Source organism: Xyrauchen texanus, chromosome 40 (genome assembly GCF_025860055.1).
Source record: "Xyrauchen texanus isolate HMW12.3.18 chromosome 40, RBS_HiC_50CHRs, whole genome shotgun sequence".
In the NCBI taxonomy this organism is placed as follows: Eukaryota; Metazoa; Chordata; class Actinopteri; order Cypriniformes; family Catostomidae; genus Xyrauchen; species Xyrauchen texanus.
Window position 1 is genome coordinate 1,474,560 of NC_068315.1, and position 23,176 is coordinate 1,497,735.

A 23,176-nucleotide genomic window follows, 5' to 3' on the forward strand; every position below is an offset into this window, starting at 1 on the left:
TTTGACTCTGTCATCTGTAACTGAATGCAACTAAAACTCGCCTAAACGGCACATGTAAAGTGTGCTGCATGTAATTCAGATTTCAATGTTCTCTCCTCCGCTGCAGAGCATCTCCCACGATGAACATTCTCCTGAGCCTGTGGATCTGGTTCGCTTCTCCCCTTTCCGTTCAAATCGTCACAGTACAGGCTTCTCACCTGCGCAACCACGTGAGTTTCACACCACAAACACCCGCACAACAAAGTTAGTTTAACGCCTCAAATAGGATGGACAAATCTGGCTGACTTTTCAGTTACTAGCTATTTGTTTGTCCACACTGAACCACTTTTTCTACTTGTATGGGCGATGTTGACAACATTTAATTGTGTATGTCTAGACGGCACTCCAAGAACTCTGTCTCCATACCCTGCTGTCACTGCGGTGATGAGAAACCCAGTGTACACAGCCTGGAGTCACTGTGTCAAAGCCACTAATTCACCAGCTGCCCCAGGACACACATACACACAAGTCAGGTACACACACACACACAGCACACAAACTTTCCTGTGTGATGCATTAGGTCTGTTCTGCTGAGAGAGAGTAAATCTGTGTTGTTGTAAACCCCAGTCCACAGCACCAGGGCCGCTGGAGTGTGGATCTCAACCACAAACGTTCTGGTGAATTCTTCGACAGTTCCCGTGGATCAGCACATAATACCAACTCCCTGCCCTCCACCGCGAGAAAAGGTCAACACACACACACAAACTTACTTCTATGGAAGTCTGACACTGACTCATAGTGGTGAAAATAACGATATTTGTGAGAATCTGTCATTAGTAATCTAAAATATGTAATCTAACATTAGTAATCTATAATATGTAATCTGTCATTAGTAATCTATAATATGTAATCTATCATTAGTAATCTAAAATAGGTAATCTGTCATTAGTAATCTAAAATAGGTAATCTGTCATTAGTAATCTATAATATGTAATCTGTCATTAGTAATCTATAATATGTAATCTGTCGTTAGTAATCTATAATATGTAATCTATCATTAGTATTCTGAAATATGTAATCTATCGTTAGTAATCTGAAATATGTAATCTATCGTTAATAATCTATAATATGTAATCTATCGTTAGTAATCTAAAATATGTAATCTGTCATTAGTAATCTATAATATGTAATCTATCATTAGTAATCTATAATATGTAATCTAACATTAGTAGTCTATAATATGTAATCTATCATTAGTAATCTAAATTATGTAATCTGTCATTAGTAATCTATAATATGTAATCTATCATTAGTAATCTAAAATAGGTAATCTATCGTTATTAATCTATATATAATATGTAATCTGTCATTAGTAATCTAAAATATGTAATCTAACATTAGTAATCTATAATATGTAATCTATCATTAGTAATCTATAATATGTAATCTGTCATTAGTAATCTGAAATATGTAATCTGACATTAGTAATCTAAATTATATAGTCTGTCATTAGTAATCTAAAATATGTAATTTGTTATTAGTAATCTGTCATTAGTACTCTAAAATATGTAATCTGTTATAGTTATACATCTGTCGTTTTAATAGGAAAAAAGTATTTCTAATCCATAGTAAATCATCTGTAATATGTGATTTAGCATTCTGTCATCAGTGATTGATAATCAGTATGTTTGTGTTTTCTCTGTAGGTTTGTCTCGGTATCAGGAACAGCGCATTAAAATCCCCACCACGCCTCGCTATGCCCGGTCCGTTCAGGGCTCAGACAGAGGTGCTGATCAAACGCAGATAATTTTAAATTTTCATTTTTTTAAATCGCTTATTGTTTGTTAGTGTCCTTCCAGTAAACAACACTCTGAATCTAAACTTGCAGAAATGTAAGAATCTGGAGAATAATTGGATTTGATTCAGTAAAGGAATGTTTTTGCTCTGTGTTTCAGGATCTCTATCTCACTCCGACTGCAGCAGCCCCAGTCTTGCAACTCCGCCCCTCTCTCCTCTGGACGCCGCCTCCTTCACCGGCAGCCAATCACAGGGCTCCATCTCCATTCAGACCAGGCTGTCAGTCAGCCCCGTGCCTTTAGGAGACAGGAGAAGAGACAGGTAGAAATCAAAACGGCCGTCTTTTAGGGTTAACAGTTTAGCCTCTTTCGTGTGAGCTATCTCAAGCCTTTAGTAGTTTGGGCTGTTCATTCTTTCCTTCCTCTTTTAGTTTATCTACAAAATCTTCTTTCCACCTGTTCTCCTTTCTAGTCTGTCTATTTCTCTCTCTTTTCTCCTTCCTGCTCCAGATGTGTGTTGCGTAACGGGTCTTACCTGAAGCTATCTCGAGCTCAGAAATCGTGGTTTGCATCTTTACGGACCCTGAGGTTTGTTCTGTAACACTGATAGTCTGATAGTCGATACCTGAACCACAAAATAACCTGTAGTGATATCACATGACCCAAGAGTGCCGTTTTACTGCGAATCACAATATATGAATCACATGATATGGACCGTTATTTCGTCTATTTTTGTTCTGCTAAATAAAATGTGGCCAAACAATGACGAAATGGGTTAAACCGCGGTGTTTTACCGAGCAACTTACAGACAAGTGGAGTGATACAAACTGACGTGTCCCAGTGCTTTTATCCTAAATATCAGCAGTCTTACAATTCTGCTTGCTAGATTAGTATTAGATTAGAAAACTGAATCTCACTGTTGAATACACTGCCTGCTAAAAGTACATGTACAGATTTTGCTCTTATGGAAAGAAATTGGTCAGGACATTACTAACATGAAACATTACTATTACAATTTGTAAAAGAGTTCTCTTCAAAAAATCCTCCACGCGCAGCAATGACCGCTTTGCAGATCCTTGTTATTCTAGCGGTCAGTTTGTCCAGATACTCAGGTGACCTTTGACCTCACACTTCCTGTAGCACTTGCCCTTTCACCCCACACTTCCTGTAGCACATGACCCCACACTTCCTGTAGCACTTGACCCTTCGCCCCACACTTCCTGTAGCACTTGACCCTTCGCCCCACACTTCCTGTAGCACTTGACCCTTCATCCAAAAATCCTGTAGCACTTGACCCTTCGCCCCACACTTCCTGTAGCACTTGACCCTTCGCCCCACACTTCCTGTAGCACTTGCCATAGATGTGTCTGTCTGGTCGGGCACTTCTCACGCACCGTACAGTCTAACTGATCCCACAAAAGCTCAATGGGGTGAAGATCCGTAACACTCTTTTCCAATGATCTGTTGTCCCATGTCTGTGTTTCTTTGTCCACTCGAACCTTTTCTTTCTGTATTTCTGTTTCAAAAGTGGCTTTTTCTTTGCAATTCTTCCCATAATTCCTCCTGAGTCTTCTCTTTACTGTTGAACATGAAACTGGTGTTGAGCAGGTAGAATTCAATGAAGCTGTCAGCGGAGGACATGTGAGGCGTCTATTTCTCAAACTAGAGACTCTGATGTACTTATCCTCTTGTATAGTTGTACATCTGGTCTTCCACATCTCTTTCTGTCCTTGTTAGAGACAGTTGTCCTTTGTCTTTGAAGACTTTGTCTGGCTATTTCAAGCATTGTATCGCCTTCATTTCTCAAAACAATGATTGACTGATGAGTTTCTAGAGAGAGCTGTTTCTTTTTGCCATTCATCTAATATTGACCTGAACACATGCCAGTCTATTGCATACTGTGCAACTCAAAAACAAACACAAAGACAAAGTTAAGCTTCATTTAATGAACCAAATATCTTTCAGCTGTGTTAGATATAATGGCAAGTGATTTTTATAGTACCAAATTAGCAATTTAGCATGAAAACTCAAGCAAAATCTGTACATTATTCCAAACTTTTAGCTGCTAGTTAGGGTCACAAACTACAGCGTTGTGGAACATATATTGGAATAAAAGCAATTACAATGTAAGTGCTGCAAACCTGCAAGTAGAAACGAATGCATGTGCAGTGAGATGTTATTGATTATGGTGGTTTGAGGCCTGTTACTTTTTATAGCACACTGTTGAGAACATGAATGGATGTTGGCACAAGGCTTTTCATGTGTGTAAATAACATTTATTTTTGTTTTTCAGGCCGTACATAGAGGAGCCACGGTGTGTCACCATCCCCAAAGGGGCAGAACCTCTGGGCATTTCCATTGTGGGTGGGGAGAATGGAGGCATTTTTGTTTCTAAGGTAACAGGGGGCAGCATTGCTCAACAGCACCACCTGGAGTTTGGAGATCAGCTTCTCGAGGTATGTTTTTAAAGGGATAGTTCACCCACAAATTAAAATGTTGTCATCATTTATTCACCCTCATGTTGTTTCACACCCATATGACCATATGAGTCAACATTCATGTTCAGTGCTTCTTTTTTTCCCCCATACATTAAAGTGAAAGGTGACTGAGTCTAACAGTGAGCAATGAAGAGGTTCTTTGAACCCTTGTGCACTGTTTGACACACGTATTGTTCGCGGTCAAATTGGATCGAAAACAATAAATGTGTAATTTTATTTATTTTTATGAAAGAAATGTAATGCAACTAACTTCAATAAAGTTAAAACGTTAAAGTTGGGGGGTCTTGTGCTATTTACATCTTAGATACCTTTTAAATTTCTCAATTACACCCTTTATTTGCATATGCAAATAAGAATGTATTTTAATTTCTTTTAACTATTTTAAATTACACTTTTAAAAGTTTAAACATGAAGAAAATATGAAAATGAGTAATATATTGTGTGTGTGTGTGAGAGAGAGAGAGTGAGTGTGTGTGTGTGAGAGAGAGTGAGTGTGTGTGTGTGTGTGCATGTGTGCGTGCGTGAGAGTGTGTGTGTGTGTGTGTGAGAGCAAGAGTGTGTGCGTGTGCATGTGTGCGTGCGTGAGAGCAAGTGTGTGTGTGTGTGTGAGAGCAAGAGTGTGTGTGCGTGTGCATGTGTGCGTGCGTGAGAGCGTGTGTGTGTGTGAGAGTGTGTGTGTGAGTGAGCGAGCGTGCGTGTGCGAGCGTGAGTGTGTGCATGCATGTGTGCGTGCGTGAGAGCGTGTGTGTGTGAGAGTGTGTGTGTGAGTGAGCGAGCGTGCGTGTGCGAGCGTGAGTGTGTGCATGCATGTGTGCGTGCGTGAGAGCGTGTGTGTGTGAGAGTGTGTGTGTGAGTGAGCGAGCGTGCGTGTGCGAGCGTGAGTGTGTGCATGCATGTGAGAGTGCGCATGTGATCTGCACTGTGGATGTATTAAAGTTTTGCCAATTCCTTTTCTATCAAATATGACTACGAACAACATGTGTTTTTTTTGTTTTTGTCACGGCACCTAAACTCATCGAATCCAGTAAAAAATAGTTTGTGTGTGTTTAGATGGCAAATGAAGGAAAAGTAGCCAAGCCTTGAGCCAATCAGATGATGCATACCATTTTTTATTAAAGAAAGCACAAAGGTTAAATTGAAATCCTAAATGCATATGTGAACCTCATTTCTGTTTCTGTGTGTAGTTTAATGGTATTAATCTGAGGAACGCCACAGAGCAGCAGGCGAGACTCATCATAGGCCAGCAGTGTGACATCATCACTATACTGGCACAATACAACCCGCACATGTACCAACTGGGCAATCACTCTCGCTCGAGGTACCCACACACATTTTCAACAGAGCTATGTTTTGAAAGAGCAGCAGAGCCTACCGCTTTAAGAAATCAACTACTTATAGTTGCCTCGACATATCCCTCTGGGGTCGGCAAACGCGCCGGCGCGTTTTGCTGTTTTTTTTCCACATAGCAGCAACATAGACTTAAAATACTCCGTCATTTATGGTCATATAAATAAAATCAGTACATGATTATAAACTATAGAGGGTCTTCTTTTTTTATGTACACTCATATTAACATCAAAACCTTGTGTTTTTTTTTAAATAAATAAAATAAAAAGGTTGAGCTTTCAGCAGTCTCCGTGTTCACGATCATATTTCAGAAACACGTCACTAAAATTAACTTAAACTCCGCGAATTCTTCTCACACAAACATGAAACATATGTCTAAAGAAAGCTTAAAATGTCTACTTTTAAATAAAACAATTAAAATTTAAAACAAATATTCTCCTGCAATGTAATCTGTATGAAACAAAGCGATGTACGTTTTTCCTGGCTCAGTCTCATTATCTGTAATGTGATCCCACCCACAAGCAGAGCGCGCCATTCATACGCTAATGTGCTGAGGCGATCAAGGGAAAAGTACACGCCCCCGACTGCGAGATTTGATGTAAACAAACACAACTAAACTTTTCTGCGTGCTTGTAAACTCCTGGATGTAAAGATGAGTTAACAAGAGCGGGACTCCAATGAACGTTTGTATTTTGAAGAGAGATTTGATCAAGCAGAGGATACAATTTCAGACGAGTAAGTCATTGAGTGTTCATCAGCTGACATTCTATTTTATATACAGATTTTACTAGCGGGACTGTTTCCAGACAGGACTCAAAAGTATTGACATTTGAAATATGTCCTAATAGGCAAGTTTTAGTTACATGTAAATGTTGTTATTTACATTGTATGCTGTATGATATAAATATGATATGTAATATGATATAAAAATAATATGAATGTTAGATTATATTTTAACGTGTTTATGCTGCCTTGTTATCATCAACAAAGCTTGTGCTTGCAAATATCTGTTCAGGTGTAAATGAGTAAAATGCACTTTAAATATGCCCATATTAGAAATGCAGCATATTATAATGATTTCTGAAGTAAAATGAGTTCACACAATGTTTTTAACTGTATTTTGGATCAAATAAATCCAGTCTTGGTGAGCAGAAGAGACTTCTGTTAACGGTAGTGTAGGTCTAAAATTAAGTGACGTTTTATGTAAAGAAAATATATAGTCAGATTACTTCTTTTAACTTAAAACGTGATTTTGATCATTAAGTCTCCTCACATTAATTCTCTCTCTGTCACATTCCTCATTGATAGGCCCAGAGGAGTGGTCTTTGTGTCCTCAGGTGTGAATCTCATCAATATTCATGATAGTTCACGCCTCCACGCATATTACCATTCAGCACTAAAATTGTCACACAAAAGTTAAATGACTATATTGTTTTGTATGAATGAGTGATCAGGATGATTTTCACATCATTTTGTAGCAAAAACTCTAGGCTACAAGATCCAGTTCTCAAAAGTCTTGTGGACAAATGTTTAGTATGTGTTATATGGCCTTATTTCAGTGACTTAAAATTTTTGTTTTTTCAAAAACCACGCATAAACATTATTTTCTCAAAAATACAAACATGTACACACATGTTGCTCACATATTATTGTAGCCCAGTTTGTGCTGAATACAGTGTTATCAGACTTTAGACATTAATATGTTTTTAAGCAACTGAAAAAAGCACAAATGTCAAGGCATGTCAAAACTTCTCCAGGGCCCAAAATACCCTCAGACCCCAGAGGGTTAAGACACACTTCAGTTTTAAAGGTACAGCAGCAAAAACAGCGTGTTTAATTCTGAGGGTCAGAGAGAGGTTAAATTAAATTACATCTGTTTTTTGTGCAAGAAAACATATAAGTGGACTTCATGGTGAAAAAAAAGCACAAGCTATAAAAAGTGTAGCATATGAATCCTTTAATAGCTTTAATAACTTGCTTTCTGCAGTTTATGGTCATGCTTTGTGTGTGTTTTTGATGCCAGCTCCCGTATGGAATCGTCCATAAGCTCTCACTCGACACCCGGAACACCCGACACGCACTCCAGCATAGATGCGCTCAGTGAACATGACGAAGGCATCATGCTCCCACCCTCCAAACTGGCCAAACCCACATCCAGTCCTCACATTGTCGTCAGGTAATGGATAAATGTATTATTGACCTGCGTCCTGGCCACGCCCACTGCTCTGTTTGGTCTAACTGTGGTGTAACTGCCCTGTAATTGGCCAGAGACCGGAGTGAGGCCGGGAAACAGGCGGAGCCGAGGCAGGTGGTGTTGAGGAAGACACAGGTGGATCTGGGCTTGAAGCTCTGTGGTGGAAACCTGACAGGGGTTTTCGTGGAGAGTCTGGAGGAGGACAGTCCTGCTGGAGGAGCTGCTGGTCTTCAGCCTGGAGACATCATACTGGAGGTACTGACGAGATGAGAAGAGACATCCTGTTCTTTATTGTCATGTGCACAGAGGAAAAGTCTACACTGATAAATATATTTATACATATTTTTTCGCAATTAACGGCTTGATTTTTCATAGTTATTTGTGATTAATCGCAGATTTCAAAATACTTATTATTTATAATTAATTATTATTTATTATAAAGAAAAAAAGTGTTTGAGTAGAGAGATAACTGGGCACAAATGTTGCCACGGTGGTGCAAACGCGGAGCGGGTTTCTTTCGGGTTTCGCGGGAGGAGCGGAATATCTCATCTGGCCGTCGTAATGGCAGTCAACACTATACGGCTACGATGCTAAATTTCAGACACTGCCCAAACATCGTCAGAGGCTGAAGATCATCGCAAAAGCGATTTAATCGGCCGTCTGTGAACACGTCACACTGAACATTGTAAGATTGACTATTTTGCGCTGAGACGAGAGAAATCCTTTCAGAATTCCCGAAATTTGTCTCAGATGGCCAAAACCGTACAGTGTGCAACCGCCTTTAGGGTTAATGCCGTTAAGTCGTCATGGCAACGAAGTTGTGAAATTGGTTATAAATTCACTCAGAAAACGTTAGTGATTTTATAACACTAAAATCATGTTAACACACACATTGTTTACGTCTTGTGACTATACTTGTTTGAAACGGTGAGTATTTGAACCCCATTGACTTCCATTGGAAGTGTCTCACTGGAACACACATTTGTGCTTTTATTAAAGAAAAGGAGGGACAAGTCGATAATTAATTTTTGTGGTAATCAACATTATGCCACAAATGCTGTCGATTGAGTGTAACTGTATTGAACCCGGAATATTCGTTTTTTTTTTTTAATTTTTTTTTATATACTTTTCTCCCCATTTTGGAATGCCCAATTCCCACTATGTAGTTAGGCCCCTGTGGTGCCGCGGTTACTCGCCTCAATCCGGGTAGCGGAGGACGAGTCTCAGTTCTCTCCACGTCCGAGACCGTCAATCCGCGCATCTGATCAAGTGACTCGTTGTGCATGACACTGCGGAGACTCACAGCATGTGGAGACTCATGCTACTCTCCACGATCCACACACAACTCACCACACGCCCCATTGAGAGAACCACTAATCACCACCACGAGGAGGTTACCCCATGTGACTCTACCTTCCCTAGCAACCGGGCCAATTTGGTTGCTTAGGAGACCTGGCTGGACTCTCTCAGAACACCCTGGATTCAAACTCGCCACTCCAGGTGTGATAATCACCATCAATACTCGCAGAGATACCCAGACAGCCCTGGTTAAGCCCTGGTTAATCACCATCAATACTCGCAGAGATACCCAGACAGCCCTGGTTAAGCCCTGGTTAAGCCCTGGTTCGCAGTTTTAAATAGTTAAATGTGATAGTTAACAATCACAAAGAATCTGCATATCTTAATAGGAAGCTAGGAAGTATAGGCTAACTGTGTGGTTAATATGGTGTTGTGACGTTATTTCCTGTTTGCAGTGTAACTCCGTAAGTGTAAAGAATAAAACCGCCGAGGAGGTTTATCTAGAGATCCTGAAACCAGCAGAGACCATCACCCTCAGAGTCCAGAACCGACTCGAACACTTCAGGAGGATTAAAGACACACCTGGAGATGGATTCTACATCAGGTAACACACTCTTCCCTGTCTGGTTGAGTGGAAAGAGTCACTCTGGAATGACTTAAAGATTAATGATGTGCATTCTCATGCGTTCAGGGCATTGTTTGACCATGTTGGTGAGTTGGAGCACGAGTTGACATTTAAGAAGGATGATATTCTCTACGTGGACGACACACTGCCCATGGGAAATTTCGGCTACTGGTTGGCATGGCAACTGGACGAGAATGCTCAGAAACTGGTGCAAGGTCACGTGCCCAGCAAGTGCATGTATGTCGTTATCCAGTATTCATTTAATGATCCCTGATTTTGTTTAACAAACATCTCGGTCTGTGTTTAGCTGATAAATTGTGTAATGATGTTATGTGTGTGTGTGTGTGTAGGATTGACCAAGACTCACAACGCCGATTCAGCGTCACCGACAGCAAAGATGACAGCGGTTCTGGTAAAGCACTATCGGCCGTGGCACGTCGGTCGTTCTTTCGGCGTAAACTCAAACACAAGCGCAACAGCTCCAAAGACGGCCGCGATGCCCCTGCGGCCGACGCCATCAGCACAGATTCCATGCCGTACATGGAGGGTGAGACAATTTTCTTTCTGTACATCCAGCGCGCGCACCACGTACTAACATGTCATCAGCGCACGCACACTACGTACTAACATGTCATCAGCGCACGCACACTACGTACTAACATGTCATCAGCGTGCGCACACTACGTACTGACATGTCATCAGCGCGCGCACACTACGTACTGACATGTCATCCAGTGCGCGCACACTACGTACTAACATGTCATCAGCGCACGCACACTACGTACTGACATGTCATCAGCGCGCGCACACTACGTACTGACATGTCATCAGCGCGCGCACACTACGTACTGACATGTCATCAGCGCTCGCACACTACATACTGACATGTCATCAGCGCACGCACACTACGTACTGACATGTCATCAGCGCACGCACACTACGTACTGACATGTCATCAGCGCACGCACACTACGTACTGACATGTCATCAGCGCACGCACACTACGTACTGACATGTCATCAGCGCACGCGACACTACGTACTGACATGTCATCAGCGCACGCGCACACTACGTACTGACATGTCATCAGCGCACGCACACTACGTACTGACATGTCATCAGCGCACGCACACTACGTACTGACATGTCATCAGCGCGCGCACACTACGTACTGACATGTCATCCAGTGCGCGCACACTACGTACTGACATGTCATCAGCGCGCGCATACTACGTACTGACATGTCATCCAGTGCGCGCACACTACGTACTGACATGTCATCAGCGCGCGCACACTACGTACTGACATGTCATCAGCGCGCGCACACTACGTACTGACATGTCATCCAGTGCGCGCACACTACGTACTGACATGTCATCAGCGCGCGCACACTACGTACTGACATGTCATCAGCGCGCGCACACTACGTACTGACCTGTCATCAGCGCGCGCATACTACGTACTGACATGTCATCCAGCGCGCGCACACTACGTACTGACCTGTCATCCAGCGCGCGCACACTACGTACTGACCTGTCATCCAGCGCGCGCACACTACGTACTGACCTGTCATCAGCGCACGCACACTACGTACTGACATGTCATCAGCGCACGCACACTACGTACTGACATGTCATCAGCGCACGCACACTACGTACTGACATGTCATCAGCGCGCGCACACTACGTACTGACCTGTCATCCAGCGCGCGCACACTACGTACTGACATGTCATCAGCGCACGCACACTACGTACTGACATGTCATCAGCGCGCGCACACTACGTACTGACATGTCATCCAGCGCGCGCACACTACGTACTGACATGTCATCAGCGCGCGCACACTACGTACTGACCTGTCATCCAGCGCGCGCACACTACGTACTGACCTGTCATCAGCGCGCGCACACTACGTACTGACCTGTCATCAGCGCGCGCACACTACGTACTGACATGTCATCCAGCGCGCGCACACTACGTACTGACATGTCATCCAGCGCGCGCACACTACGTACTGACATGTCATCAGCGCACGCACACTACGCACTGACCTGTCATCCAGCGCGCGCACACTACGTACTGACCTGTCATCAGCGCGCGCACACTACGTACTGACATGTCATCCAGCGCGCGCACACTACGTACTGACCTGTCATCAGCGCAGCGCACACTCACGTACTGACCTGTCATCCAGCGCGCGCACACTACGCACTGACCTGTCATCAGCGCGCGCACACTACGTACTGACCTGTCATCAGCGCGCGCACACTACGTACTGACATGTCATCCAGCGCGCGCACACTACGTACTGACATGTCATCCAGCGCGCGCACACTACGTACTGACCTGTCATCAGCGCGCGCACACTACGCACTGACCTGTCATCAGCGCGCGCACTACGCACTGACCTGTCATCAGCGCGCGCACACTACGCACTGACCTGTCATCAGCGCGCGCACACTACGCACTGACCTGTCATCAGCGCGCGCACACTACGTACTGACCTGTCATCCAGCGCACACACACTACATACTAACATGTCATCCAGCGCACACGTCACTCCGAGGCGTCTTGCAGGTCAATTTTGAATGACATTACACGCCACTGTAAATAACACCGTTAATCTCATTAATTATGTGTGTTCAGATTGTTTAAGCGTGGCCTATCAGCGTGTGCAGAAAGTGGAATCGACCAATCGCAGGCCGGTGTTGATATTGGGGCCTCTTGTGGAGCCAGTCAAAGACATGCTGCTCAGAGAGGCTCCTGGGAAGTACTGCCGCTGTTTACCGGGTGAGATCCGCTCGCATCATCACCAACACTTGACATAAACGGGCTTTGCAGTGTTTTTAACTTCTTGAAACTGTGCTGTGAATGAATTCAGATGATGCAACATTTACACAATACAATTCAAGTCCACTTTTCTGCTGCTGTTCCTTTAAAACATGTCAAACTGTTTATATGAATCTATAAAGGAAAGTGTTCATTTTAGGTGCTGTAACTCATGCCATCCCAGATGTGACTTATTTTCTTCTGCTGAACACAAACTAAGATTTTTAGAAGTATATTTCATTTCTGTAGCTCCATACAATGCAAGTGAATGGTGACCAGAAATGTGAAACTCCAAAAAGCACATAAAGGCAGCATAAAAGTAATCCATACAACTCCAGTGGTTTAATCCATGTCTTCAGAAGGGATATGATAGGTGTGCTAGACAAACAGATAAATATTTAAGTCCTTTTTTACTATGAGTTCTTTTGTGTTTTGTGATTCACATTCTTCGTTCATATGACCTACTGGGCAGAGAAGAGAATTCATTGTAAAAAAGGACTGAAATATTGATCTGTTTCTCATCCGCACCTATCCTATCGCTTTTGTAGACATGGATTAAACCACTGGAGTTGTATGGATTACTTTTATGCTGCCTTTATGTGCTTTTTGGAGCTTCACATTAGAGGTCGACCGATATTGGTTTTTTCAGGCCGATGCCGATCTTTAGAAATCCGGGTCGGCCGATGGCCGATTAATGCTGCCGATTTATTTTGGCCGATATTTGGCCGATATGTGCTTGTTTTTAACCTCTTATTTGAACCTTTTATTTGTAAGATAAAATGTAACACAAATAATTACTTAAGATAGACAACATTTCTCAACAAATACATTTATTGAACACTTGACCGATCTGCACTTGTACACTTAAATTAAACATGTATAATGTAAAAACATATTGTATAAATAATGTATAACAAATATATTAAATAAACAAAGCAGGTGTTACGAACTGCTCCGAGACACGAAGGTTGAGATCCAAATGCAGCTTTAATTAAGGGGCAATCCAGACACGTAATCCAATATTCAGAGCATCCAAGAGAAGCACAGGCATAACTAGGGATTGGTATCGTTAAGGTTTTAATGGTATTACTATCTTACCAATACTGCTTATCGATCCGGTACTTTAACGGTATTCTTAACGGTTCTTTTTTATATATATATATATATATATATATATTACACAAATATAAACGTTATATAGGCACAGTGATTTAACTTCAGGAAGGTCTACTAACATTACTGTTCAGGTGTGGTCTAAAAAGAAATCTAATAAAGTAATCAATTGTAAAATAACACTGCATAGTTTATCATAGATAGATTAATGGTTATTACTGCAGAAGTTATTCATTCAAGAGCTGTAAGTGATTTTCTCTTTGCCTCTTGTTGTTTGATTCGCAGTAATGGCTCAATCGTCACATGTTTATTAGACTGCTTCCCCTTTAAGACCGAGTCTAATAGGCTCCTGATGCAGCATATTTTCTCCCAACTATTTCCATAACTACATCCATTTAAGACATAAACTGTGTTTAAGTGAATCTCCAAGCCGGTCGTTTTGACATATTTTTGTGTATAGTTGATCGTTTAGACGCGCACATGAAACCCAAAGTAGCCTATAGTTTGCTTGTCTCTTTGAGGTCTGTTTCGGAGCGCGCGCCGCCTTGGGAACGGTATCTCTTGCGCTCTTTTTATTATTAAACGCGTCCTGCAATTTAGCAACAGTAGCTAGACTGCATTTTACAACAATCACCGATCGTGCTGATTCTGACGTTAAGTTTGAGTTTTAGGGAGAAATGTCAGTGCACCGCTGTGAAGGGAAGGAAGTTGTGCTAGACAGAATGCGACTTATGTATAAATATTCTTTTTATAATCTTTGGAAGGCGAAATCTAAAATAAAATCAGACTAATAATCACAGATCTAAACCAGGCTATGTTTGAATGTTTCGTTCTGTCACTCATTAAGCTGGACTCATGTTGTGCTCGCTGTGAGATCTCTCTCTCTCTCTCTCTCTCTCTCTCTCTCTCTCTCTCTCTCTCTCTGACTGCGAATAGCTAAATTGCATCACAGACAAATGGTTTCATATTATTATACATAGAAATGACTGGCGAGATAAAATAACTTTCTCTTTATAGCAATAAAGAATGTATTTTCTTAATTTCTCCAGTACCGACAGCAGAACCGGTAACGTCCGAGCTTACCAAAGCCAGTCCTTCACTAGCCTATACTGCGTTGGTATTTTATTACTTATTTATCTGCATTGAGTGACAACCCTCTCAAATATAAGACACACAAACAGAACAAATAAAAGTCTCAGATTCACTGTCTGTAATTGCAAAATTCTTGCTTACTTATTGTGACATGATAGCAACCCTTCTGCTGTGATAATGCAACTTCAACTACGCTATCAATATCCAAAGTTGCCGAACGTCATGTCAACTATCGCATTTGTCACGTTTTTTCTTGAAGTTGGCAGTAACATATCAAAAGTTTTTTATTAAATCTAAAGAAGTTATACAAATTTAACCCTTACTGTTTTCTCCAAGGAACTTAGCTCCTTCCTTAGTCACTGTATGAGGTCTGCTCACTCTGCTGGAGAATGACTCTAGGGGCAGCGTGCGTCGAACACGTGTTCCACAACAACACTAGGCTGCCCACAGATGCGCCTGCCTAATAATCGGCTTGATATGCGTGGATATTGGCCGATGCCGATTATGTTAAAAATGCAAAAAATCGGCCGATTAATCTGTCGACCTCTACTTCACATTTCTGGTCACCATTCACTTGCATTGTATGGACCTACAGAGCTGAAATATTCTTCTGCAGAACACAAATGAAGATTTCTAGAAGTAAGTCAAACACATCTGGGATGGCATGAGGGTAAATGATGAGAGAATTTAAATTTTGGGGTGAACTGTCCCTTTAATATTCCAGGTTGACACTAACATGTGAGGCCAAATGCACTCTGTTGTGATTGGCTAAACTTACGTTGTGCATGTGAAATTAGTAAAAAAGAAAAAAGCCCCCACCAAGTCACTGAATCTTTTGTCTGGGGAGAGAAGATTACACTGTACACTTAATGTTACTTATTTTAGACTTAAAAGCATCAATGTCAGCTTTATCGTCCCGCTCTCTCTGTATTGCTCAGAGGGAATGAAGGCGACCCAGCAGGCCATTGAGCGAGGGGTAAAAGACTGTCTCTTCATCGATTACAAGCGGCGGAGCGGACACTTTGATGTGACCACAGTAGCGTCCGTTAAGGAAATGACAGATAAGGTGAGGGACGATTCTTGATTGAACACTTCATTTTCTCTCAGCTGTCTCACTGTTGATGTCTCTCTCTCTCTCTCTCTCTCTCTCTCTCTCTCAGGACTGTCACTGTCTGCTTGACATCGCACCACATGCCATTGAGCGCCTGCACGTCGTCAACATTTACCCCATCGTCATTTTCATACGATACAAAAATGCTAAGCAGATCAAGTAAGTGAAGTCATTTTTAATGCTTGTTTATAGGGTATCGAAACAGATTCAGATTTCGAGACACTTTGATTCGATTCTGATTTATTTGGATGTAATTCGGGTGTCATGTCCAATCTGAAAGAAGTTCTCCGTGAATGCTCAACATGATACAAGGAATCCTCTCACTTGGTACATTATGAAAATATTCATTTTAAAAATGAACAACAGGGCCCAAACTAGGCAGTTCAATTAATATTTAATAGATATAATGATCAACACAACAAAAATGTAAGTCAACTTTAACCTTCCGTTATTGTTTGGTCACTTTTGACCCATTTGACTTTTTCTCCCAATTTGGAATGGCTGGACTGGGAAGACTAACTGGCCCAGGATTTACATAGCAACTGGCCCATTTCAGCTTATCGTGGCCCATTTGGCCCGTTTCGCGGCTGACCCACCGGCCCGCTCGGTTCTCCCAATGGCCAGTCCGCCCCTGATCGGCCCCAAAGTGCGTCGGCCCACTGGGAAAATACCCGGTATGCCAGATTACCAGCCCTGCCCAATACCCACTACTTAGTAGGTCCTGGTGGTGGCAGTTACTCGCCTCAATCCAGGTGTCGGAGGACGAGTCTCAGTTGCCTCAGTTGAAATATTTCAACTCCAGCGGAAAGTTTGCATGACGTGTTGTCGCGAAAGCCTATCAGCATTGAGATTGTCCGGATGTCACTGACGTACTGACTTAGTAGCAGAAGAAATCTGGGAAAATGGATGGAAAGATCGTTGTAGCGGTGTGTGTGTGTGGGCACCCGGAATTGTATGACACAACGTCATACATGTACAGAGACCGGAGCGAGGAAGTTGGACGACCTGGTAAGTTCTGAACCAAGTCGTAGCAGCCCCTCCTCCTGTCCTTTTCCGGAAGAGAAGCGGGAATACTCACGGGTTCACGTTACTCGTACAAACGCCAGTTTAAACACACATATTTATAATCCAGCGGTCAAACTCGCGCAAGTTTATTTGTATGTTAACGCACCATAAGTGGGCGGTTCTTAGCCATAATAAACTGCAATGTAGACCAGACTTTATGAAGATGGTCAAAAGTCTGGCAGTGTGATACTAGTTCGATGTGATTATATTTGTGATTCATTCATGTGTTGTATTTTCTCAGGGAGCAGAAAGATCCCGTCTATCTGCGAGATAAAGTGTCACAAAAACATTCCAAAGAGCAGTTCGACTCCGCGCAGAGGATCGAACAAGACTACAGCAAATACTTCACAGGTTTGCGACGCATACGGACATTTACTCGTTAATTCACATGACCGGACATGTTGGTGTGTGAGTTGTGTTGATGCTGCTGTTGTTGTTGTTGTTGTTGTTGCAGGTGTCGTCCAGGGTGGAAGTCTGTCCAGCATATGCACACAAGTTATGGCCATAGTGGACCAGGAACAGAACAAAGTTCTCTGGATTCCCGACGGAACCACGTGAATAAACATACAGCTTCAGAACGGTCCACCACTATTAAAGCAACACATTCACCTGCAAACTTACAACACAGACACTCCTCCGCTGTAAACAACAGCTCTGAAACACTACAACACAACTATGGCTGGGCGATATATCGAATATTCATGATATAGATACACAATGATTGGCTGGCGATGAAAAATGTCGAAAACATTGTGAATATCGCAATGATCGTCATGCGCTTTTTATCTGGCCACGATCTTCCGGAAGACGCCAGACGAGTTCCGTGATCCTTCCTTGAGCGTCGTGATGCTTTAATAATATCTCACTTATTTCACTTACAAACTTATTTAACCAAGTCGGTCCAGAATCAGCTTTTGAGTTTTTATCATATACGTTTTTAGTTGTTTTTATACGTTAGATTCCGATATGAAAATCACAAATGAAGATACCTAGAAGAGTATCTCTGCTCTGTAGGTCCATACTATGCGAGTGAATAGTGACCAGAACTTTTATGCTGCCTTTATGTGCTTTGTGGAGCTTCAAAGTAACCCATTAGACTCAAGGGGTTAATCCATGTCTTCTGAAGGGATTTGATAGCTGTGGGTGAGAAACGGATACATTTACAAGTCATTTTTTTACTATACATTCTCCTCCTTGACCAGCAGGTGGCGATATGCATGACGAATGTGACTTGCCAAAAATAAAAGTAGAGATGTATAATAAACAAGGGCCGATCTATCTCACCAATACCTATCATATCTCTTCAGAAGACCTGGATTAAACCACTTAAGTCTTATGGATTACTTTTATGCTGCTTTTATGTGCTTTTTAGAGCTTCAAAGTTCTGGCTACCGTTCACGTGCATTGTATGGACCTACAGAGCTGAAATATTCTTCTAAAAATTTAATTTTGGGGTGAACTATCCCTTTAAGTAGCAAACATGTTGATTCATTTCTGTGAATCAGCTCAACTGAATCAGTTCTGAATTATTAATCAATTCATGAGTGATACAATGATTTGTTTGCATCATCACTTAAATACTGTATGTTCACATAGTGTGGGGCATTTTTCATGTATTCAAATGTTGAGAAAAATATATATATATATATATATATATCAGTAAATATTGCTCTTTTTACTTGTATTATATTGGAGCATATGAATGAAAATATTTAAAGGAGATCTATTATGCCCCTTTTTACAAGATAAGTCTCAGGTGTCCCCAGAATGTGTCTGTGACGTTTCCGCTCAAAATACTCCACGGATCATTTATTACACCATGTTATAAATGCTTCTTTTTGGGTGGAATCAAAAACACGCTGATTTCGTGCATGTCTCTTTAAATGCAAATGAGCTGCTGCTCCCCTCCCCCGACATAGTTCTGGTCTCCGTGACTACAATCAGAGACGGTGACTTTAGCTGCATTAGCCGTGGAATCGGCTAACAAGCACTGTCGGAAAGGTGATTTGCAAACATTCACACAATATAAAGTGCTTTATATTGACACTCAGTCACAAACAGTCCGGTGTAAAATGATTTGCACAAACAAACACATTTTTATATGTTTTGTGGCACATTTCCTTCAAGAACAAAACTTGTCCACTGTGTCTTCAGCGGCTCTGATGTCGGGAGTACATGAAGACTCTTATGTTCATTATTCTTCTCACTGTATCTGCTCCAGGACTGTGTGTACATCACTCAGGGGAGGAGCTATGATAGTAGGGCGGAGTCAGTCACCAGTCGTGGGCGTGGCCTGCTCTAACGTGACGTCACTTTAGAGCAGAAAGGAAAAGAGTTCATTTTGACACTGTTATTTGATGAATAGAAATATAAGAAAGAATTTTAACATTATAGGGTGGGTTGTGTACACACACGGCCGACTCACATTTATATACAAACACCATGTAAAAGTGAATTTGGCATAATAGGTCTCCTTTAAATTGAACTTTCTTGAGTTAATTTAGTGAAAAACATGCCTTGATTATTTGTAACTACCGATAGGTTTTTTGTTTGACCATATTTTACATTAAACGCTTTGAATATACAGTATGTGGTTGAATATACAGTGGTTTAAATGATGGTTTCACTGCTTTTAAAAAGGATTTATTCTGTGTGAACTCAACCAGAAGTCCCCGCCTTAAAAATTATTAATTGATTTTTTTTTACTGGTGAAATAAATGACGATGAAAGGCAAATCATTTATGTTTAGGGGGGTCAAAATGATCATTTCTGCAGATTATTATCATTATTTTTTTTTACATAATTTCATTCAGACTTTTGTGTTGTTGCACAAGAAAAACTAGCTTCATACTACGAGTCCAACGGTTAGTTTTCGCCCATTGAAAAAGGGTTAAAATTTACACGCAGAGCCACATTGAGAGCTTCATATCTCTGGGATTTAACCATATAGGGCCTTAAAAATGGGGATACTAAAAGAAAAGTTTGTTCTGAAACAGACTTTTAAAGGATATTCAGATATCTTTAATACTTCTGGAGTTATGGGCACTCCAACTTTGGAAAAATGACACAAAAATAGTGTTTTTTCCCATATTTGGAGTCACACCATTGACATATAATGCAACAAGAGGTGCTGAAGTCAACTGAGTTTAATAAGAGATCTTCATATCTGTGTGTAAACATAAAATCAGGACTCTGACACCTCTCTAAGGTTATTTTTTAGACCTGTAGTTTTGGTGAAAATGATCATTTTGGCCTCCGTCCACAAAATAATGGATTACTCCATAAATATTAAAACCAAAATCATTTGTGTTCATCTTTGTTCAGAAAAAGTATTAATGGAAAAAAAATTTTTTAGCTTTGGACGTTCCTGAAATCTGGTTTATTTGACGTTGAATAACCCCCAAAATCATCCTTTAAAACCATTTCGGAGCAAATGCATAAATATTGTCAGATATATATATATTGCATATCATATCAAGGCTGAAGAAATGTCGCTATATTACCCAGCCCCGAACACAACACACGTGACCTCTCAGCAGCGGTCAGCATGTCCGTATGCAACGTGACCGAAAAAGCAATATCTCCCGATCACTGTTTGATTTGCTTTCTCTGTGGTAACACTAATTTAAGAGGACTTTTCTGTAGTTTCTCATGTTTACAGGACTGATGTTTATGAAGCAGCTTACTTGAATGTTTAACTTCATGTATCTGATCCAATCAGAGCACACTAAACCAAGTCATCGGTGCATGGAGGTTAACAAACGATTACGCTTATTACCTGTTCGCTGTGTGGAAAGGTACGTTCATCCTAAAATGAAACTTCTGTCATCATTTACTCGCAAAAGAGATATTAGGTAGAATGAACGAGCAGTGTGGACGCTCTTGTGTTGCATGGCAGACAGACAGTCATACGGGTTTGACGTGAGGGCGAGTAAATGACCGTTTTCGGGAGGTGAACTGTGCCTTTAAGCTTTAATGTAGCAGTTCTTTTGATTTATTTTGTTTTTTTCCCCTTTACATATACTTTGTTATTTAAATGCTATCTGCTGCATGATCATTTTACTATATGCTCGGATTATTTTTTACTGTCAATGTAATGTTTCATTTTTAACTCTAATTTAAATGTATTTGGGAGTTTACGTATTAGGCAGCGCTAAATACTTTTTCTTAATCTCATCTCCTTTTCACAAAAACAAGTGTGCCAAATCATTTCCTCTGCTTTGACTGTATTATGCACTTCTACTTTATTCATTCATTAATCTTCATTCAGGACCTGCACATGTAAAACACAGCCATCATGCTTCCCATGGGTCGCATACTGTGACGTCACTTCCTGTTCTGTCCAATGACACCTGTCACCTCTCTCAATGTTCCACTCAACAGGGAAAATATTAAATGACAGCCTTGTAACTGCCAATAATGATGCTGGTGTTGAAGTAGAGCAGATAATTACTGAATAATTCTGAGTTTGTAGCTTAAAATATTTACAATTCCACTCATGTATGACTTTAATAGTAGTTGTGTTATATAACACCCTGGTACTGTCACATTAAAGAACTCTGAGAAAATAAATATGATTTTGTAATTGTTGCATTAATAAAGACTAAATGAAACATGACTATATATTACTGCTTATTTATATGTATTTTCAGGTGACTTTGTGTCCTGCAAGTCATGTGGACTGCATGATGCAGTTCCTCTGAACAGCCGCCAGGTGTCGCCAGATCCTGCGTCAATTTGATCACCATAATGAATGTTATATAAACAAAATATAAGGTGAAATATTATTTCTGGATGACGTTGTTTTTCAGGAGATGACACATTATTTGTTACCAAGCAGAAGGAAAAAAACAAATTAACTCACTTTAGAGTGAGCTCGTATATTTTCACTTGAAACTCAATGTGTAAATATCATTGACAGATTACACATTTGGGTACTTCTGTGAATGTTAGTTGACAGTGATGAGAATCAGTTATATTTTGATGTAGGATTTGAAAGCCTGTATTTTTAAAGCAATATTTCACCCAACAATTTAAATCCTCTCTTTGTCTACTCGCCCTCATGCTCTCAAGATGTTAAGAAGAATACTTCAGCTCAGTAGGTCCAATGCAATTTTCAAGCTCCAAAAGGCACATAAATGCAGCATAGAAGTACTCCAGTGGTTTAATCCATGTTTTCAGAAGTGATATGATAGGTGTGGGTGAGAAATGGCTCAATATAAGTCCTTTTTTTTTTTTTTTAACTATAAATCTCCACTTTCACTTTCTTTTGTTTTTGCCGATTCACATTGTTCATGCATATCGCCACCTACAGGGCATGGAGGAGAATTTTTTTGTAAAAAATAACTTGACTGTCAATCTGTGTCTCACCCACACCTATCATATCACTTCTGAAGACATGGATTAAACCACTGGAGCACTTTTATGCTGCTTTTATATGCTTTTTGGAGCTCCAAAGTTCTTTTCACCATTCACTTGCGTTGTATAGACCTACAGAGCTGAAATATTCTTCTGTATTTGTGTTTAGCACACACATCAGGGATGGCATGAGGGGGAGTAAATGATGAGTGAATTTTCATTTTTAGGTGAACTGTACCTTTAAACAATTTATGAAAAGAGTGAGTGGGCATGGTTGGCACATGGAATATAAAATAGGAATGATAAATTATTCATAGCTTATCTAAACATTTTCCTGGTGCAATTACAAAAGACCTGGATAACAATCAACCAAATAAATATCTCCCTAATCACAAAATATTGTAAAATGGTTTAAAAGACTCACACAGTATCTCACATGGTAAATAATCAGATAATGTGTTGAGTGGTAGATATTATTTTGGTTCAAAATAAGCATTTTTATCATTTAGGTTAGACTCCAAAAATAATAGGAAGATTTATGCATTTCAATTTCATAAAATTACATCAAATTAAATAAAGTAGTCTTTAATACAATAAATATAAAAACTAAATATTAAAAAAGAAATTGTATTTAATTTTGTCAAGCATTTCACAATTGAATTTGATATGCGTAAATCTTAAAAACAAGCAAAAACATGAGCACATATTGTTTTTGAGCGTTTATATTCACCTAGTTGGGTTATCCTACTATTTATTACACTAGACTAGAGATATTCAACACAATCTGAAAACTGTGCCAACCAACCCCCTACATTCCTGTCCTTGTGCACTTGTGAAAGATTTGTTTTCCCGTTGCAATCAACAGGTTTC

At 40.6% G+C, this 23,176-nt stretch overlaps 1 protein-coding gene across 3 annotated transcripts in view; it reads left to right on the forward strand.

The window, feature by feature from the left end:
- The window catches only part of LOC127633703 (disks large homolog 5-like), a 51,992-nt gene extending 30,436 nt beyond the window's left edge, over positions 1 to 21,556 (forward strand). For all 3 annotated transcript variants that reach the window (XM_052112959.1, XM_052112961.1, XM_052112962.1), the window contains exons 17-33: positions 107 to 209; positions 377 to 512; positions 607 to 725; positions 1,685 to 1,765; positions 1,935 to 2,097; positions 4,069 to 4,231; positions 5,458 to 5,591; positions 7,644 to 7,796; positions 7,889 to 8,069; positions 9,569 to 9,717; positions 9,805 to 9,975; positions 10,089 to 10,285; positions 12,385 to 12,528; positions 15,711 to 15,838; positions 15,933 to 16,042; positions 17,190 to 17,299; positions 17,403 to 21,556. In XM_052112959.1, coding sequence (XP_051968919.1) covers positions 107 to 209; positions 377 to 512; positions 607 to 725; positions 1,685 to 1,765; positions 1,935 to 2,097; positions 4,069 to 4,231; positions 5,458 to 5,591; positions 7,644 to 7,796; positions 7,889 to 8,069; positions 9,569 to 9,717; positions 9,805 to 9,975; positions 10,089 to 10,285; positions 12,385 to 12,528; positions 15,711 to 15,838; positions 15,933 to 16,042; positions 17,190 to 17,299; positions 17,403 to 17,506 — 2,346 coding nt within the window. In that variant the 3' untranslated portion in view covers positions 17,507 to 21,556. The remainder of the gene's footprint in view (positions 1 to 106; positions 210 to 376; positions 513 to 606; positions 726 to 1,684; positions 1,766 to 1,934; positions 2,098 to 4,068; positions 4,232 to 5,457; positions 5,592 to 7,643; positions 7,797 to 7,888; positions 8,070 to 9,568; positions 9,718 to 9,804; positions 9,976 to 10,088; positions 10,286 to 12,384; positions 12,529 to 15,710; positions 15,839 to 15,932; positions 16,043 to 17,189; positions 17,300 to 17,402) is intronic.
- Positions 21,557 to 23,176: the final 1,620 nt, after the last annotated feature.